The sequence below is a fragment of the Ptychodera flava genome, chromosome 5 (assembly GCF_041260155.1).
Source record: "Ptychodera flava strain L36383 chromosome 5, AS_Pfla_20210202, whole genome shotgun sequence".
Lineage (NCBI taxonomy): Eukaryota > Metazoa > Hemichordata > Enteropneusta > Ptychoderidae > Ptychodera > Ptychodera flava.
This window is the reverse complement of record NC_091932.1, coordinates 13,829,675-13,851,835: the sequence shown is the minus strand read 5'-3', so window position 1 is coordinate 13,851,835 and position 22,161 is coordinate 13,829,675. Positions and strand designations below refer to the sequence as shown.

Here is a 22,161-nt window from a genome sequence, read left to right as displayed (position 1 = left end):
TCACTATACATGGTAGTCTAGGAGAAGAATATAAACATTTTTTTCCTATACAAAACTAGCAATATCAGTGCATTTATAGATGTTTGATAATTTGTATGAATTACTTGATTAGCATAGGATGAATACCAGTGCACATGTGTACAAGAAATTTAATTTTGGAACTTCACCGAAAATGTTGATTCACTATACAAGGGAGTCTATAACAAAACTTTGAATAATTTATTCGAATATAAAACTAGCAATATCTGTGCAATTGTAGACGTCTGATGATTAATGTACTATACTTATTGGAATAGGGTGGTTACAAGTGCACATGTGTACAAGAAAGAGATTTTGGAATTTCACTGAACATGTCCATCCACTATACATAGATGTCTATCACAAAACTGTGAATATTTTTTCCAATATAAGACTTGCTATACTTGTGCATATATAGAAAATGGAAAATTGACATAAATATACTTCTGATTCAATAGAATTAGGTTGTCACAAGTGCATATGTTTACAAGAAATTTTATTTTGGAATGCGTGATGTTGTTATTTAACACTCGTAAAAATCAATTTAAATCTGATTACACATACATGTTTTCCCTTTTCCTGCCACCATTTACACCTGACACAATGAGTTTTTTTCTTAAATAGCGCACAACACTGCGTCTCAGTGCTTATGACATTACAATAAAAATAGAGATAAATTTCCAGATAAGTAATAACACTGCTTAAAACTATGGGGTTTAAGACGACGTTTATAGGACTCACAAGGCCAACCAAGACAGTGAGAATTAAAAAAACATTCGATTACAATTGAGCAGCAACTGTAAATTATCAATAACCATAATTAATTTTAGTGCCCCTGGTGTCACGCCCAGAAAGAAGGGCTTTGTTAGGTGAGCAAAAAGCACGCCCAGGCATATTTATAGTTATCAATGCTTGCATATTTTGTGGACATTCGCTGCTAGAAATTCGAACAACAGAACCAATTTCACTGGCAACAAATGAAGTCGGAATAAAACACGCAAGATGTGTTCACGTTTCCTATTGCGTGTTACGAGACGTGCAGCCGCATGCTGAACTGATTGAATCGCATGCTGAACTCTGGTAATTAGGAATCCCATGTATAAGGCTATTACAACAGTCCAGTCGTGAGGTGAAAACATTCATTATCTAATTTCTCTGTGGTCCATGAAAAGAAAACGAACTTTACAGATCTAGTACAGTGCCAAAAAAAAAGATTTAAAAATAATATGTATAAGACTTACAATAAAACCATCCGAATCGAAAGGCTAAACATGATATCCAAGCACTGGCACATTCATAACATAACAACAAAACGGTTAACAATTACATTAAAAACTTTCTCTAGCCTAGGTTCTCGCTAAGGTTATTGACGAAATACCGAATATACCGGCGGATCTTTTTAAAATACACATATCGTTTCGCTGCGAAATATCACGGATTACTTCGCGATGTAGAAAAAGTTTATACGTAGGATTTGAAATTCGAATAATGAATACATCGTTGAACGTTATCTTGCTGTGTGTCGGAGCTACCCCTCCTCGTGTATATATTTCCGTCTTGATATTTTGCGATGGTTGATTGGATATGGTGAGCTCAAAGAACATAAAAACAAGCAAACGAAAAGTCTTAAATGAAAATATGAAAAAACTCATAGCCTTTTTATGACACCGAAAATGAGACAAAAAGACTACAGCTTTTGGGGCTCAATTATCTTCCATACGCAGATTTAGTATATGAAGGCGGTAACAGTTGCGATTGCTGTAAGTGGGCCACCTCAAACATATTACACGCATATAATCCGCACCTGCCATGCTAAATTGCTGTAATCGACTGAAAATCTCAACAGTTGAACAGAATAGCTAAAGCGTTATGATGGCCGTACGATGCAAGAACGTGGTTATTACTCTGGTTGTGATAAGCGCTGTTTTCAGCATTCTGCTATATCTAAGTGAGTCACTAACTCATTCTACATATTAAGAATGATTAGAGTAACACTCACATAAATTCTTTTTTATTTTATGGTTTGATTTTATAAGATTTGGTACTTTTTAAACTAGTTTTCATATTTACATGAACATGATCTACGACAAATATTCTTTTCAGATGATAAGAAATATAGGAGACTACAAGGAGTGATATCGGGGTTCAAACAAACAATGGTAAGACAATGTAATTTTTCCTTCTGTGTTATTATTGTTTTAGGTATTAACTGTACATGCAATACGAATATATATCTTAAAACCTGTGTGATATTTTTGAGCTTATAACTGTACATGTAAATCTAACAAATATCTTAAAACCGATGTGACACTATTGAGCTCACCAACAACATGACAACAAAGTCTCATTGTTGCGAATCTAGGCTGACTCAGGAGATAAAAAATTGACAATTTGCAATTCTTTTATACTTAGAAATGGTACCGTAAGATGGGGGAAGTAGACTTTCTGATAGTAGGTTAAATGTTAAATATACACATGCAAGAATAGTATTTTTTCACTGACCATGGACGAATGAAACCTTAAAGTCGGAAACGAGAAAAATACGGTGACATTGATAGAAATTTGGAAGTTACCACGATGAAAGCAGAGACGCTTATTGTTCGTAAACTTGGAAAGATTTGATTCCGTTCCTAAGTGCCAACGTAAGGAGCCCTATGGTACAGGAGGTATATCGACAAGGCTGTCGAACATTTCGCAAGGTCGGTTCCCCATACTTACAAGTAAATGGCTATGATGCCGCAAATTCCTTCAGAATACACTGGATTTGGGTGCACTTCAACAACTTTGTATCATACTCCTTCCCATGTCATCGGGTAATGGTGTTGCATGGGATCTTGGTAATGTGGTCGTTTGGTATGTCCATAGATTTTTAAAAAGGGGGAGCCTAATAACTGCGGCGTTTAAGGCCAAATGCCCCGGGAAGAGATATTTGGACTCTCAAACTTTCAGAAAATGTTTTCGTCTATCACTTGCTGGTGCCCATTTTACAGTTTACTGAGTAACTACAGTTATTATCGGCTAATGTTTTGTGAAAATCGATTGGTTTTTTTTTCATTTTCTCAATGGCGGCCATTTTGAATTTAAACTTTCAGAAAACTGCTTCTCTGGTATCAAAATTTACAGTGGTACCTGATTTTTATTAGTTTGAAGCGAATGTTGATAGGCCCCTTGCGGAAAGTTTGAGCAAATGTTTAAGTCTTTTGCTGTAGAGGCCCATACTACCTTAAGGTGAAGAAATGTAGCTGTAATCACTGTAAATGCGAGATACCGACAATCTGCTCAATAAACGGTGCGTACTACCTCAACATGAATACTAATCCATCTGTCTTAAAAATAATCTTTTTTAGTGTTGGAACTGCATTGACGCACCGAATAGTCACGGAGGTCTTAATCCTTTTTTCACATTCTGAACAAAAACAAACAAAATCAAGTCTTTAAAATATTTTCTAGCATTCGTTAATATTCCAACAGTATTAAAGTACAGTTATCATAACGCATTACTGCCCTGGATTTGCCTCTGGGTCTGTTTGCAATTTTTAGCCTTTGCCATCCATAACATTCTGTATTTAAATAATCCAAATTTACATGTAACAATTAATGGCCATAGCAATACAGCCTAACATATAAATGAGTTCCCGTTTCTTTTGATTCGGAGAAGGGGTTTGTCTACTTACAGAAATTTCGGTTTGGCCCCCATAGAATTGCAACTCGTCATCTGGCAGGCGTAATTCCCTTCACAGCTGCTATAGTATTTACATGCCCTCAATTTCCCAATCATTTAATCACTTACAGTTATGCACGGGATGCACAAATGTCTTCTTTGATATTTTTCTAGAGCTTGGTCAGGCCTTCCACTGCCTGTTTTAAACTCTTCACTTAGACTCGATGGATTTCGAGCATGAATCGCGCCCGGATGTAAATGCTTTTGAACAGGACACTGCCCCTGAAACTGTCATATGAAATTATGTTGCCATCGTTACACTATTACTCTAGAATATACATTAGCAATAATATTTTCTACTCTAAAAAACTTTACGTGGCAACACTATTTACATTACAATTGTTAGTTTCAGAAACCTGTTTAGCAATGCTATTTACGAATATAATTTTTAAACACGATCCTGCCAAATGTCTTTGCACACAGTAACAGCTCTGGTATATGAATATCTGTACCAAGTTTCATTAAATTTGAGTCAGTATTTTTGGCCATATCACCGGCAATATGAAATTCATAAAATATTCAAATTAGCAGTGAATTGATACAATACTGGCATATTATTCATTGTGTGCTATTAGAGCTAAATTTGACCAACATCTGTTGATAAAGTTTCATCGAATTCGGCACATTCTCTTCAGACACGCCGCTCTTTTTCAGAAATCCCTAATTATGCGAATTGGCATTAATCATGCGTGCCACACCCAAAACAATTGACGTGCATATGTATGCCATAGAACGGAAACCAAACAATAAGTCCCCATGGACTTCCTCCTTAGAGACTCAGAATATCCCTCCATTAAATTTCAGAAATTGCATTATCAAGCTTGGCTTTCACGTCCGTTCTGCAGCCCTGTGGCTAAGCGAGCTGCACCCCTTGCAGAGTCCCCGGCGACTTTACAACTCTAAGTTGAGGGCCCGGGCACTGATGTGGAATAAAGTAAATCAAAAGCGGTTAAATCGACGTCGACGTCCATAACACCAAGACTAGTTACAATTTTTTGTAACATGTGTCTCTATCACAGCAGACTCAGCAAGCCGTGCCTGTCTCCCAGACACGAGCGGCAGCTCCACTTCCGTGAGTTGCTCCTGCAATTTCTGTCATTTCTTTTAACAATAGTGCTACCTGCCAGCCTCTTCCAAGCAGTAATCGGACCAGGTTTCTGTTCTTTTCACTCAAAGTTCCTACATGTTCTGCTATTGCAGGAACAATATTTCATACCGTCCATTCCATGTGTTTACCAGTAATAAGACCAGCGCTAACCAAAGCAATCAAAGACCTCCACATATAGGCTGTAAACCGTGACTTTCTTGTGTATCATTACAGTAAAATTACTCTAAAAAACAGGACAAAATATTAAATATTAAATATTCAAATTGGTAATTAGTAGTTAGCTGATCCGAAAATGCTAAATGACACTCAATATATAGCAAGTTTCGTCAACTTTGGTTGAATCAATCAAGATATAAATCCCTAATTATGAAAGTTCATCAAATATGCAAATTAGTAATTAACTTTCATGTCACCCCTCAATACCGTGCGTGGCTGATATATCCTAGTGTGATCAAAATTAGTAGCAAATCTCATCATTTACACTTTACACTCTCGATGTATATCCTTTTTTTTCTAAAATCATTAATTTTACAAATGAGTAAAAACATGCAAGCCTTACCGACAGAACATATGTCTCAAAGTCTCAAAGTATTTCCCGACATTCTTTAGATATTTAACAGTATTATAGTACGAAATATCATCACGCATTTACTGTCTTGATTTTGCCATAGGTGTCTGTTGTAAAATTGATGGAACATAATTTATCACAGATTATTATCAAAAACAATGATTTGTATGTTGCAGCTGTAACATCTCTTGTGAACGCACTCAACCGAAGAGGGTTCTTCATTTAATGCTTTGGATATTTGCTGGTTGTTTAATCGTACGCATAAAAACGACGGTCAGATGGCATATCTTTATGTCGTCTCAATATCGAATGATTGAGGACCCTCTCATGAAATGATAATAGTCGTAAAATCACAAAACTTGCGACTTGTGTGATATTGAAAAAGCTGCATTAAGATAAAAAAGTTCATTCCGAACGCTTGTTCCAAAATCCTTCAACGAATGATTTAGTGGTGCAGATTAGTGACAAAATATATTGAACGGTGATACAAGCATGTAAATTATCATGTAGGCTTCTTTTTGATAACGTTTTAGTAAAAAAACGTTATCCACGTATAACTGCATTATGACAATAATTTTCCAAGATGGCTACCGATTACTCTGCTGTGATATTGCACTGTTTCACATTTAGACAAAATGCACACACATTCAAACTATCTTTAAAAGTAAACCTATGACTTTGATAATGTTGATCCCGTTTATCTACTTAATTTTGCAATATTTATAGCACCATTTCATCTGTAATTAAATATTTCTATTAGCAATAATGTGACCATCCTAATATGTAATGAGTCAACACCTAAAGTGACAACACAGTGGTGCGATCTTTGTTTCTGTTTGTTAAGACAAATAGAAAGCCCATGAATCGGTTGCACCATTTCCTCAGTGATATGAGCTTTCGCTGCTATACCCCATGTTTACATGCATTTTGTATCCGATGGTAACAAGAATCTGCATTGAGCACTCAAGTAGATTTTGAACACATCTTTGATACCTTTTAATACAAAATTTGAGTAAATATCCCTGTATGTGAGCTACGAGAATATTATTCTTCAGGTGATGCATGAGTGGATATATTTGGAAGAAAGCAACGATACGATTTTAGGGATTGAGAGCTAAAACTCGATCATTACTTATGCAATAAGTAGCTTATCAGCTGGGATGTATGATGTATCTAAATAAAGGTCCCAAAACGAAAATGGAGAATAAGAGGACTCAAAATTTACTCAGGTGGTGTATTAGCTCACGTGTTCACAGGCGGGCTAATGTTATAGCGATGTCTGTCTGTCTGTTCGTGTGTGTGTGTGTGTGTGTGTGTGTGTGTGTGTGTGTGTGTGTGTATCTGTCTGTCTGTTTACACGATAACTCAAAAACGCCTAAACAGATTCAAGTCAGATTTGGTTCAGAGGTACAATATGCTACTTGCAAGAACTGATTAGATTTTGGTTAGTGTGGCTTGCATATTAATGAATATACGGCTAGTTTTCAATCGGGTTCGAACCCACAACATACGGCATAAGTCGCCTAGCGGAGAGGCCACGGAGAGAACCGCTCTATGGAGACTGTAATGACAGTGTAGACATATATCAAGAAATACTGCACAAAATTTCATTAAACTTTTCACAGATGGCAATCTCAGAACATTATGATGAAACTGTGAGTGTCATGTCAATCATCTGCTCATTTGCACATTTAATGAACTTTTGCTATTAGTGACATAACTCTGAAATTCCTGCACCAAACTTGATGATACGTGGAACAAGTATTGATCTCATATATATAGCTAATTATACTAAGAAGCATTGGGCGGTGTCAAGTTAACAAAATAGCTCGTTTGCATATTTTATGAAGTTTTGTAATTAGCCATATAACTCCGAAATAACTGCACCAAATGTGATGAAATCTGCTTCAGATACTGATCCGACAGATATCTAATTGTGGCGTAAAGCATTTAGTTGTGTGGATTTAATTAAGGGTTCATTTGCCTATTTAATGAACTTTGTAATCAGTGATATTACTCCTAAATTAAGCTGCTGCATCACATTTGATGAAAGTTGCTAAAGATATTGATCTGATAAATATTTAATTGTTCTGAGAAGCCTTGGGCGTGTCAAGTTAATAATTACCTCATTTACATATTAAATAAAGTTTTGTAATTAGTTATTTAACTCTGAGAGTACTGTGCGAAAGTTGATGAAACCTGCAAAATATAATGATATAACAGATATCTGATTGTCCTTATTACACGCCTCACACGGGTGTCGATTATATTGGTATGAATTTGGTTTATTGACGGGAATATTGAAAAACATAATACAATAAATCCTCGTCAGAGATAGTTACTTAGTAGACCGTATACACGTCTAGTCTTATCAGAAGTCTGTCTTCCAATGCGAGCTCAATTGAACTGCAGTCAGAATATACAATGTCTGTCTTTGTTCTGGTGTTTTGGTTAGTGATTATCCTGAGGTCTGCAAATGTTGCGTAACATCTCCTTGCTCGTTGTTTTGACACTTTAATATGAGACAGGTCAAAGGTACAATTGTTTTATACAACTTCATAACAGTCAAAAAGTATGCAGTAATTCATGTCATGCTGCATTAAGTCTTGCGTCCAGTTTTGTCTTATAAATGTCAATACATGTCGAGTCATTAGCAGTCAATTTCAATGCTTGATAACTAAGTTTGTAATTTTGTCAAAACTCGAAGTTATTCCTTCCATTCAGGGGTCACATTAGTAAGTCATGTTGTTCTGTTGAGTTAATGCTAAAATTTTCTAGTCTGTTGATATCCAACATTCTGTGAAGCGTACTACAGGTACTACTATTAATGAATCTGTTGTAAAACACGTGATCATATTCAGTTCACATCTGGTTTTTATTTTGTTTTAGTTTGGTATATGCAATGTAAAGCTGGTACCAGATTACTTCTTCTGCAGTATGGCATTGATAGTCCAAGATCATTTTTGTAGTCTGTTACAGAGGTCGAAGTGCCAAACGACTGACAAAATTTAAAGTGAAGGTTCGGTGTAGAACAAGAGGTGTGTGAAATACGGTTTGTTTTACCAAATGGCGTGCTTGTTTGTACAATTTCATTAAACTGCAACTGTGTTTCTGATATGTGCCTACAAAGAACCATACACGAAGGTTCTGTGAATATTTTAAAGTTACTCCTTTGTTGAAATCATAGAAAATAGGATGCCAATCAAATTTTCTTTTTAAATGACATCTTCAACAACCAATCACAACAGTACTAAAATTGCCCAATGAACACTATTGGAACTAATTTGGAACAATAGGATCCGGTGCCCTATAGCTGAAAGTTGCAATATTAAAATTACCTATAAAACCAAGCGGATTGCAAAATAAACGAAAAACAGATGAGCTTAAATTTGCTGATTAAATCAACATTACTACAATGTCCTATTCTTAAAAATTAGTTCCACTCGTGTTATTGTTAACCTTGACTTACACATGTAAAAGTACGGAAAATACGACGTCGAAACAGACTACATCTTTTGAAGAATAAATCAGAACATCAGACTTAGACATGTTACGAACAAGAAACAGTCCAGAAACAGTCCCTTCAAACTAAAACCAACCCTACAAGTAATGGCATGAACATTGATATAATATAGAGCCTTAGCATAACAAAGTTAACAATCACCATTCTATATAAGAACACATGCCAATAGCAATGAGTAAAGGAAACAAAACATTATCAAAGAACAAATTAATAACTATTAAGCTATTTAAATAGGGGCCTTAAATAGTGCTTATACGAAATATTACATGAAAGAGTTTAAAGGACGGCCTCAAAGTCAAATAAAATGAACAGCAGGCGTTACCAAGAACGCTACAATACCAAAGAATGCTACACCGGTGCATTGTGGATAAAAGGCGACTACCTAGTTTGCTAGAAAAGGTAGCCTAATTCAAAGGTTCAACTCTCATCCTGCATTGCATAACCTTATATCCGCATTCTGCATGGCACAATGGCATGTCCGCATTTTGCATTGCATAATATTGTATCGCGCGTCGTCATTGCGCATGATCGAACGGAATTTCGCATTGAAACTTCTAGTCAAATTCTCGCATTCTTTATGTAAGAATGTCAAGTTTTCATTTCCAAATAATCGCATTTTGCATCTCACCATGTCATGTCCTAATTATGAATGTCAAGTCTTCATGTCCAAATGATCGCATTTTGCATCTCATTATGCCATGTCGTAATTACGAAAGGCATGTCGTAATTATAAATGGCATAGATTAATTTTGGTAGACATTCAACGCCATATTGTTATTGCACCTATCCATCATAAAAGAACACTTCAGAATCGTCTGCACTAATCTTGTCATTTTGGGGGTTATGAATCGCCTGGGACATAGCGATTAAAGTCGACAAAGATCATCGACAAAACGAAACATTACGAAACATTAGTCTACAAAACTTCGCTTGCCAAGGTCTCTTGTCCGGGTAGCTCGATACTTCCCGAAATCAGACCTTGGCCGAACCAGTCGTCAGATTGTTTGATTAAAAGTGATGTGACCTGTGAAGAGCCCATCATGTAATCGCTCAGAACATGTACTTTAGCTCTTATGGACGCGCGACATCCACGAGTGACCTCGGAGAACACATCAGGAGCGTCTTAACTGTTACATGTAAGAGTTCACTGACAGTCAAAAAAAGGAGTAAGGGAGCCGTCATTATTTATGGCCTGGGGGTCGGATAAATCTGAGAGGGGTCACTCAAAATATCGAAAGCTGCAAGGGGGGTGGTCAAAAGTGGAGAACAAGAAAGGGGGGGCTGCTCAATATTGTTGATATGTACTGAAGCATTTAGAGGAGCTACGAATTAATACCACAATAATAGAAAAGATATATATATTCATACCCGGTATATGTACACACACACACACATTATTATGATATATATATATATATATATATATATATATATATATATATATATATATATATATATATATATATATATATATATATATATATATATATCATAATACAGGTGGTTTCAAGTAGAAACTAAAATCTCATTACACTATGTGTTTCACGTTATTGTGATCTTCAGACGAGAATGATCAGCTATTCGACGTGGCAAGCCTCATGTTAGAGGCTAGTACTGAGCACATTTTCCAGTATTTGCCGATTCCTGATTGATATACTTGCCTGATCATTAATGAGAAACGTCTGCTTTCTATATTCTATATTGTATAGGTTACCGATAGGGGAAAATGTGTAAAGCAAGCTAATTCTGATTCTACAAAGTTTAAAACCAGTGGAATGCCTTGACAACAAACCCATCTTTTATTGCAGGAAAATTATAATAAATAATAAATGTGAATAAATGTATGTATGTCGATATTTTTACGTTTTCAAAAAATGTAATCTTCATTGAAATCAGTGAGCTGGAATATAAGTTTTGGAAAACTGTCCCAGATTTCTGTTCCTTTGAGTTTTTATACGAAAAAAATCTGAAAAAAATACTCCCCAAGTGCCACCGTTGCGTTACCGTTCCAATCCTAACATTGAAACAATGCAGTCTCATAGTGCATAGTGGTATCCCTACTCGCTAACATTATGCAGGAACAAGTTGCCAAATTACGTCGTCTTTCCTTGTCAACAACATACATCGGCAAGAGTCTCGAAGACGATGAGCTCATCGACCTCTTGCACCAACGGTTACTTACTGACTGTTCTGCGCTTAACGCGGCCCTGTTTATGCATATCAAACTCTCAAATGGCTATGCGGAATATACCTCGCCAAAACTATGGAACGGCGTTGCTGCCTTCTTAGGTTTATTTGCTGTATTTGATGAGATGAACTAATCATATAAAGTCATTACTAAATCATATATTGATGTCACCTAATTATATATTAAGGACACCTTATGATATATTTTACCACTTCATAGTATAAAGGCGTCACCTAATCATATATTGATACGACTTAATCATATAAAGGCATTATTAAATCATATATTGATGTCACCTAATTATATATTAAGGGCACCGTATGATATATTGTTACCACCTTATAATATAAAGGCGTCACCTAATCATATATTGATACTACCTAATCATATAAAGGCATTACTAAATGATATATTTATATAACCTAATTATATATTAAGGGCACCTTATGATATATTAACACCACCTCGTAATATAAAGGCGTCACCTAATCATATATTGATACGACCAAATCATATAAAGGCATTACTAAATCATATATATTGATGTCACCTAATTATATAATAAGGGCACCTTATGATATATCGACACAACCTCATAATATAAAGGCATCACATAATCATATATTAACACGACCTAATCATATAAAGGCATTACTAAATGATATATTGATGTCACCTTATTATATATTAAGGGCACCTTATGATATATTGTTACCACCTCATAATATAAAGGCGTCACCTAATCATATATTGATACGACCTAATCATATAAAGGCATTGCTAAATGATATATTGATATCACCTTATTATATATTAAGGGCATCTTATGATATATTGTTACCACCGTATAATATAAAGGCATCACCTAATCATATATTGACACGACCTTATCATATAAAGGCATTACTAAACGATATATTGATGTCACCTAATTATATATTAAGGGCACCTTATGATATATTGCCACCATCTCATAATATAAAGGCGTCACTTATCATATATTGACACGACCTAATCAAAAAAGGCATTACTAAATCATATATTGATGTCACCTTATTATATATTAAGGGCACCTTATGATATATTGTTACCACCTCATAATATAAAAGTGTCATCTAATCATATATTGATACAAACTTATCATATAAAGGCATTATTAAATTATACATGATGTCACCTAATTATATATTAAGGGCACCTTATGATATATTGATACCACCTTATAATATAAAGGCGTCACCTAATTATATATTGATACGACCTAATCATATAAAGGCATTACTAAATGATATATTGATGTCACCTAATTATATATTAAGGGCACCTTATGATATATTGACACCACCTCATAATATAAAGGCGTCACCTAATCATATATTGACACGAACTAATCATATAAAGTCATTACTAAATCAAATATTGATGTCACCTAATTATATATTAAGGACACCTTATGATATATTTTACCACCTCATAATATAAAGGCGTCACTTATCATATATTGATACGACCTAATCATATAAAGGCATTACTAAGTGATATATTGATGTCACCTAATTATATATTAAGGGCACCTTATGATATATTGACACCACCTCATAATATAAAGTCGTCACCTAATCATATATTGACACGAACTTATCATATAAAGTCATTACTAAATCGTATATTGATGTCACCCAATTATGTATCAAGGGCACCTTATGATATTTTGACACCACCTTATAATATAAAAGCGTCACCTTATCATATATTGACACGACCTAATCAAATAAAGGCATTACTAAATGATATATTGATGTCACCCGATTATATATTAAGGGCACCTTATGAAATATTGATACCACCTTATAATATAAAGGCGTCACCTAATCATATATTGATACGACCTAATCATATAAAGGCATTACAAAATCATATTGATGTCACCTAATTATATATTAAGGGCACCTTATGATATATTGATACCACCTTATAATATAAAGGCGTCACCTAATCATATATTGACACGACCTTATCATATAAAGGCATTACTAAATCATATATTGGTGTCATCTTATCAAATACAGCAAATAAACCTAAGAGGCAGCAACGGCGTTCCATACAAAACCATGATAAGCATCACGGTAAGCAATTTTCAAGTCACCTCACACTGAACGTTGGGCGCAGCTTATCCATGGGGTGACTGCAATGTTGTTCACCGTTATATTTTAGCGACGTGTCTTTCGATCGCGAACTCGGTCGAAAATCACACGATATGAACATTTTTGAACGGATGAGGCCGAACGAAAAAATTGTGCTGTTCCGATAAACCGACCTACCCTATTTTCTACATGCCGACCCAAAACTATTTAGAGCTACGTAAACACGGGAAAAGAGAAAAAAAAACCTTAAAATCACGCGTTCGTTACTTGGCATTTGATTTTTGCTTGAACAAGGATGTTTTTTATGTTTGTTTTCCTTTTATATGTTTGACACATTTTTTCTGGAAATGTTGTGGTCACTGTTTGACCGCCCCGAGCCCCTCAAAAAATGCATATTTAAAAATAAAAGTATTTTGGAAAAAAATCCTGCCGACCTACGTACCCTGTTTTTGAAAACCATGTTATCGGAACAGCACAATTTTATTTTTTATTTTTCTGCCTGAAGTATCAGGTATGAATTTTTCAGCCAACAAGTAACTGTGCTTGGACCTACTGTCGCAGTTGCACATTCGGCAGTTGACCGGCGCCAACTTGATCTCGTCTGTGTTTGTAACATGTGTGACGCGCGCCGAATTTTGAACATGCAACCAACTTCACTCAAACGATGTAGTAGATGCATCCAGCACGGGGTAGTTAGTAACGGACCCGTGCAAGCGGACGATGCAGTCTACAGGGCCTTGTCGCAAAAGCCAAAAATCACCGACCCCCACGAGTTTGCAGCTAATGAGTGACTGAATCACCCTGCTGTCAGGTAACTCATAATGCACAGATGGTAAATACAGAAAAATCATCCTTGGTTTGACGCTGGTCAGGTACTCGCACTCTGGTTATTACATCCATACAGCATGTTGTTCACTTGTCTTGAACAGTAACTGCAGCATTACTCACTGTTCAGCATACATAAATCAGTGACAACAAATTCTGCAAAACAGCTTAAAATTCAAGAAAACAGTTTCTCAAGTACAGAGACAAATCTGGATCAAAGGGGCACATGAATGGCCATTAAAAATATGAGAATATACGGATAGTTTTCAATCGGATTCGAACCCACAACATACGGCATCAGTCGCCTAGCTGAGAGGCCTGAGACAGAACCAGTCGGCTAAATCTCCACTCCCAAAAAAGAGTGGTTCAATAGCCGGCTAAGTTGTTACATTTTTCTGACTGAGACCTTTCAACACGTTTTAGAGTTCGTGAAGCACTCACGCACGCATGCTCACTATCATACATCGCACATACACACTTTATCGAAGCGAAGAAACGAATTTCATCGCTTTAACTGGGCGAACGATAACCTCGGGGACAATTCTGTCCACCAGCAGTGTTACCGACCCAGGATAGAAAATACGGATAGTTTTCAATCGGATTCGAACCCACAACATACGGCATCAGTCGCCTAGCTGAGAGGCCTGAGACAGAACCAGTCGGCTAAATCTCCACTCCCAAAAAAGAGTGGTTCAATAGCCGGCTAAGTTGTTACATTTTTCTGACTGAGACCTTTCAACACGTTGTAGAGTTTGTGAAGCACTCACGCACGCATGCTCACTATCATACATCGCACATACACACTTTATCGAAGCGAAGAAACGAATTTCATCGCTTTAACTGGGCGAACGATCTCGGGGACAATTCTGTCCACCAGCAGTGTTACCGACCCAGGATAGAAAATACGGATAGTTTTCAATCGGATTCGAACCCACAACATACGGCATCAGTCGCCTAGCTGAGAGGCCTGAGACAGAACCAGTCGGCTAAATCTCCACTCCCAAAAAAGAGTGGTTCAATAGCCGGCTAAGTTGTTACATTTTTCTGACTGAGACCTTTCAACACGTTGTAGAGTTCGTGAAGCACTCACGCACGCATGCTCACTATCATACATCGTACATACACATAATAAAGAATACTGCTAGTAAACCTTGTTTTGTTTCGAGCCGTTTTTTCCTTGTTCTCTTCTTTCTTTCTCTGTGTTTCCTCGCTTTGTGCATTGAGACCTGACAGTTCAGTAACAGCATAATGTATGCAGTATGTGTAGTGCGCTCTCTCTTGGTGGCCATTTTACACGCTATACAGTATTGGGGGGTCCGAGGTAGAAATCATGTATGAAAAGCTCAAGATTGCATAAAAGAAAAAGGGTAATCTTAAACCATATTCAAAGTTGTATTTTAGGAAAATTGCAACAATGTAGCCGAAGAGCAGCTGCCATTCTACGAGTTTGCCGTAGAACTTGCAAATATAGTTCGGGAACAACCTGAAACTGATGAAGTTTGACATGCATATTCAAGGTTTACAGTCAACGTATCTAGGATGGTACAATATATATCGGTGTATGATATATTTGATTATTGTTATTTACCTATGTCCCATGTCTCGGTCTATCTACCTGCGTGTCTGTCTGAGACTGTCCATCTCAAAGTTTTTTCATCTTTCGGTGTGTCCGTCAATATATGTGGATATGTGTTTTTGCTATAGTATTTCTTTGTCTGTCTCTTTTCGTCCTCGACATACCTGTGTGCCTGTTTTTACGACACCATCTTTCCATACCTTTCTATTTTTCTGTCTACTGTCACTCTATCTCTCTGTCTGCCTTTCAGAAGTCTGGCTGTATAAATTTGAATGAACAAGTGTCTATGTGTATGGTTGACTCTCTCTCTCTCTCTCTCTCTCTCTCTCTCTCTCTCTCTCTCTCTCTCTCTCTCTCATGTACTAGGAACGCCAAAGGCAAGAATACAAACTGTTATATCAAATGTCAGAGCCAGGGATTACTAACTCCAGCAACCATGACAAACATGAGTCGGATGAAATAAAGTCTAGCAATAAGAAAATTCCAGGAAGAACAAAAGACGAGAATGAGGCAAATGGGAAGAGCAACAGAACAATGACCCCTGAAGAAATATCTGCTCTTTTCTTTAACTCCATGACAAATATAACGTATCAATGTCAGGAAGGTCGACGGATGGGCCATCCTTTACCATTAGACGGTGGTTGGAATATCTGTCTTGATGTCGGAGTCAAACAAAATGCATGCATCGTGTATTCTTTCGGGTAAGTCAATCGTATATTTTACATAATTATATGAATGGCTTCCAAAGTTTTAAACATCAAGTAACAATGACAGTGTAATATTTCAGTGAAAACAATTTCATAAATTCACTCTTTACGCTCTGAAGAGTCGAAGTTATAACAGGAGAACAATATAAGTTCATTTGAACGTGTTGATAAATAAGTGTCAGGTCAAACCATGGCATACGTTAGCATTGAGAAGCTCCATTGTTGCAAAATCAACGTATGAAATCTCTTGCATGTATCAATGTAGGCCGAATCAATGCTGGGACTTATTCGTTACAGGCTTATTTATACTTTGAACTTTAAGCATTGCCGGCGACTGGTCTTTTGATGATGACATGGCTGAGTATGGATGTGATGTGTACAGCTTTGACCCTTTGTAAGTATATATTAACTGTAAATAGGCAATGTCGGTTTTGTAACAAGTCAACACAAAGGATTACGCTTGCATCCTCATATGTTTGCAAACAATCAAACATACCTTCGAACATACGTTGGCAACGTAAGTGAGCACGTACGTCATTCCTAAGTACATACTTATACAGAGATTCGTAGGTATATGCTTGCCTACACATACCTCTAACCTACCTACCAACCTAAATAATCCATTCCATCCACCCACCCCCACCAATCCATACGCATGCACGCACGCACGCACGCACGCACAAACACATGCATAGATACATAGATACATACATAGATACATACACACACACATACATACATACATACATACATACATACACACACACAACACACATACATTCATTCATACATACATACATACATACATACATACATACATACATACATACATACATACATACGTACGTACGTACGTACGTACGTACGTACGTACATACATACATACATACATACACACACACATACATACATACATACATACATACATACATACATACATACATACATACATACATACATACATACATACATACATACATACATACATACATACATACATACATACATACATACATACATACATACATACTCAGTTGACTCGGTTGATGTTTGAAGTGAATGAAGCGTTTATTGTCTTATCGAATTGTGAAAATCGAAAATGAAGGTTTTTAAGTAGTTAGAGCCACAGAGCTGCAAATGAGTAATAATGCGATCTAAAAATATCCACGGTTTTCGTTTTAATAATACCAATTAAAGACTGAAAAAGTGTGTATAACACTGTATAACAGTGTCGAAAGTGGCATGTAAATTCAAACGATTTAACAACATCATTTTAGATTTCCCGCCATTGTCAACAACTAATCACGTGACAGAGAAAATAAAGATTGTACAACAACATGTTGGCCATCGTGTGTTGTGCATTCAAGTACATGACATCATGCTTGTTTCTTGTATGATCACGATGTGTATGTACAGGAAATACTGTATTTTTTGTACATTTCTGTGGAACGCAATTTTATGAGTGCAGCGCCCGTTTACTATTTATACTGTTAAAACGTGTTGGCATAATCCGGCTTAGTGAGCAGTGAAACGTTTATACACTGTCTTCAGTTAGCACATTTACATGAACCAACTTTTTTTTTGAAAATGAAATCATGAAAATAATGCCTAAGATTCGCAGTTATTGTGGCCCTGTAGGTATATCAGCTGTTTCTATTTTTAAAAATCCGTAAATTTGTCGGTAACCTGTAACTCTTTGTAACCCTTCTTTATTCTTGATTATGAAAGAGCAAGGTTCAATATTCTTTGAGGAATCTGTGAGCAAAATGTCTGAAATTTTCTGCTAGTAGAGTCATACTGCCTTGACTTTGCGCAATCAAATCGGTCTGTGCAATATATAGTGACTTCGTAAGCAAAACGATCTCTGTCGTAGAATAATCTTATTCTTATGTTCGCCAGTAATGGACTTGAAAAGCACAAGCGTTCAGCACGCATCTGGTTTTATGACATTGGACTTCTCGACAAGGATGATGATCACGTGGCCCCAAAGTTTCCTAAAGATGGGAACAAGCCTGTAAAATGTAGAACATTGTCATCGATCAAGAAGATGTTGCATCATGAAGAGGTGAGAATTTCTGCAACGATTTTTTTCGTAGAAGAACTGAGGTCGCAAAGCAAATTTGTGAAGTCATGGGTTCTTTATACCTATTCGTGCAGCTCCAGTTCAATGAAGGACGCCCTCATGCCTACACGCTATGAAATTTGCAAAAGGTCAATCAAAGCACAGACAAATAGAAAAACAGACTAGCAACGTGGCATGCCTTTTGTTCCATGGTCGTCTCGGTAGTCCATAGCCTTTTCATGTTAAAATAAGCTTCAAAGGTGTTAAACTTTTAGGAGACTTTGTTTGTGGTTGATAATTGCACGAGATTATGCTAAAAATACGACGAGATGGCATCGAGCTGTCAGTCGCGTAGCAACCATAGTTACTTTGTGAGCTCTCAGGCCAGAAACACTGCTTCACGCAAATCAAAACATAACACGCAAGCAGTTTCATAAATATGTCCTTCCTTGACGAACGTGTAAAAGACGTGTGACTGACCGTAAACCATTGAGTAAAACCAGACAGTATCGATAAAAGACTTTCAAATTTGTTTCAAAAACACTCATTATACATTCATAAAAATATGAGAGGAATTTTTAAAATAGTAAAACTCACTTTCCTGAAGCTCAAAACACTCCCGTTTTCGCCGGCACGCCAATTTCGCTCAGCACCACACGACAACAACAACACAAACTTTGCCGATCATACTTTCGCTTCACAATTGGCGAAAATCCGAAAATTACCGAAGGATGCATGGTCGGCACTCTTCGGAAAAGAGAGGCGAGAGCTTCCTGGGGCGAGGCGAACATGGATGGGTTACGTAACCGCTTCACGCCTTGAACAATACTTGTTGCTACTTGCTAGTCTGTTTCTCTATTTGTCCGTGATCAAAGCAATGTACACGTCCCTAAACGGAACTTCAGACAGCCTCAGAAACAATGCTATTCACAATCAGAGTTATTAACGGGGTTAGAAAATTAAGTAATTCTATTACCACATTGGGAAATGCAATAATTTAAGAACAATTTCCCCGTCATATACTTACAGAAAAACATTGACGTTTTAAAAATGGATATCGACAGTGACGAACTGAAGGTTGTACCCCAATTACTGAAGGATGATGTACTCGGCAATATCAAACAACTGGATTTAGAAGTCCATCCCGGGAAGGGATCCTTATGGATTTCTGACATGTTCAAGACGCTAAAGCAAGAGTTTGGGTTTAAATTGTGGTTTGTAAATGAAAATAAATACTCACCGTTGCAAGACTATGGACCGAACGCTGGTGTCCACCACCGGCTCCTTGAACTTGCATTTGTCAACACTAAGTTTCTAAGCAAAAAATAGCAACATTATCAAGATAAGCATTTCGTAAATTTAAGATAGTGTCGCATGGAAATTATAGAAGAAACGTCATAACAATCCTAGAAACAAAGCAATTCTCGTTTCATATGTGGCCGTATCTGTTGTGAACGCTTTGTGCATGCAATTTTTAAATTACTATTTAAGCTTGATTATATCGAAAGAAATCATAAATAAATCAAGAGAAGCAAATATTTGATTGATCTCGATAATTAAATCCCAGACATTTGTCCTTCACTGTAAAGTCCGGATCAAATATATCGTTAAAACGCCTACACTCTAAAAGACATTACCTGCCCTTCATTGTCAAATAGACAACATGCAATTATAGTTTTGTCAATAAAAAGTGAATTTTGTGCCTTCATACCCTAATATTACTACTAAAATCTGACTATCCAGCGTTGTGGCCCCAAATGTTTTCTACGTCTACAAATTCACTGGCATTACCAAGATTAATAATAAACCCCCTCCAAGCAAATGGTGGACTCAATCTTTTCAAGACATAATGTACTCGGCTTTGCCTCGTACATTATGTTGTGCAAAGTGTGCATTTGTCCATTATGGGCCGGGAGGGGCTACAATGTTGCTTTTATAACTTAATATATCACACAATCACTTTTGATTTAAAGATATTATTCTGTAGAGAGTGGGGTCTGTACGAAAGCAAAAACAAGTACAAGTAGACCATGTTTTCGATAGTTTTTATGATTGAGATATTCCCTGAAAATGAGGCCATGAGTTGTCCTCAGGAAATCATCCAAATAACTTCCTTGATCCCTTTTCAACATTTTCTTGGAAGATTTCATCTCTTTTAGTACAGGAATTGGTTTTTAAAGTTTGTTTATTGCATTGCGATTATTATGCGAAACGGGTTTGGTAGCAAATCAGCTAGTCTGACAAGTTTTAGTAGTGGACGGCGTATCCAGCACATGTTCAACATAAGCTGAATGCAAATATGAATTACAACTCTCGTGTAAAACAGCCTACATAGCTAATTAATAAATTTAATATTGATATTAACAATTTGTTAGTCTCAGACCATTTTGTTCGTTGTAACAGTTGCAACGTTGACCATAATCACTCAGTTGTAATTTATTAAATTAAGGTTGAAGATGTTACAGCAAATCACCCAATGTGATTCCGTCCTAAATATTTTAAAGATAGATTCATTTTTGCTTCCCTTTGAAAAACTGGCGATGTGTTTACGAAGTGGTACGGTAACAAATTACAGTACGTTTTGCCGTTATGGGGCCTCTATGATTTATGTATGTATAAAGTTATCCGTTTGTGGCCGTAAGACTTTTTGAATATCCAACGTACACATATTTCTCGCTACTACTTACATTCTTATGAAACGCTATATTTGGAGGGACTGTGTCGCAGCTTCAATAAGTAAACTATTTCAATTGGGCTGTAGGCGTCAATGGGTTCCATGTATTTCTGACATACTAAATAAAATAAGTGGATACATACTTTGAGGTTATTCCACGTTACCACAGCTTGGTTCGATCGTGATTACATTCCTGAGGATGCAGGCCGCATCACACTGCTCGGAAACGAGTGTGATGCGGTCCGCATTCTCACAAGTGCCATCACGACTCAACAAAGCAGTGATAACGTAAGATAACTTATTTTCTCATATGTTCACAGTATTTTAATGAAGCTTAATCAAAAAATTTAAATAAAGTTTGATTTTGCCCTCAATTTGATGGAGCCGTGTTTCAATAGTGTTTCGCTAAACTGGGCGCATTAATGTGACAGTCAATGTTATTTACAACAGTTGATTTAGGTTATCTAGCGTCTGTTTTACCGTACTTTGTCATGACAGTGCGCTTACAAAGGATCAATAGCAGTTTAGTTGTTTAATTTAATCCATTTACCCTTTCTTGTGGAAAACGAGAACACTGGCATTAATTTAAGTTTGGAAATCACTTTGATAATATTGAACCCGTGCCAAATCCGGCTAACGTGACTATGCATTGGAAAATACTACGCATAACATCGGACCACGATAGGCGTATGATGTGAACATTAATTTTATCTAGTTCAATGTTTCGCCTAGGATATGAAATAAAGTGTCATTTAACTGATAAATACGTTGTACGTTTAGCCATACTCAATTCAGGTAAAGTCACTGTTTGATTATCAGCGATCTGCAGAACACAGACTAAGGCTCTCGCGCTCCACGCACGAGCAGCCTGTGCTGTCGACATTTAAATAATAACACACGCCAGCAAGGGCAAGATCATGATTTGTTGCCCGCCCAAGGCATGGTGCTCATGACGGTAATATTGATGATGCCCGAGCCGAAGGCGAGGGTATTATCAATATTACCGTCATGAGCACCAGCCAGAGGGCAGGCAACAAATCGTGATCT

General features: G+C 36.6%; 1 protein-coding gene across 1 annotated transcript; it reads left to right on the top strand.

The window, feature by feature from the left end:
* Positions 1-1,877: 1,877 nt before the first annotated feature.
* Positions 1,878-21,362, top strand: LOC139132496 (probable methyltransferase-like protein 24). Its single transcript, XM_070698819.1, has 6 exons — positions 1,878-1,966; positions 2,122-2,177; positions 16,038-16,372; positions 16,701-16,772; positions 18,278-18,443; positions 19,470-21,362. The coding sequence occupies exons 1-6, from the start codon at positions 1,888-1,890 to the stop codon at positions 19,767-19,769; spliced, it is 1,008 nt and encodes a 335-aa protein (XP_070554920.1). The 5' UTR covers positions 1,878-1,887; the 3' UTR covers positions 19,770-21,362.
* Positions 21,363-22,161: the final 799 nt, after the last annotated feature.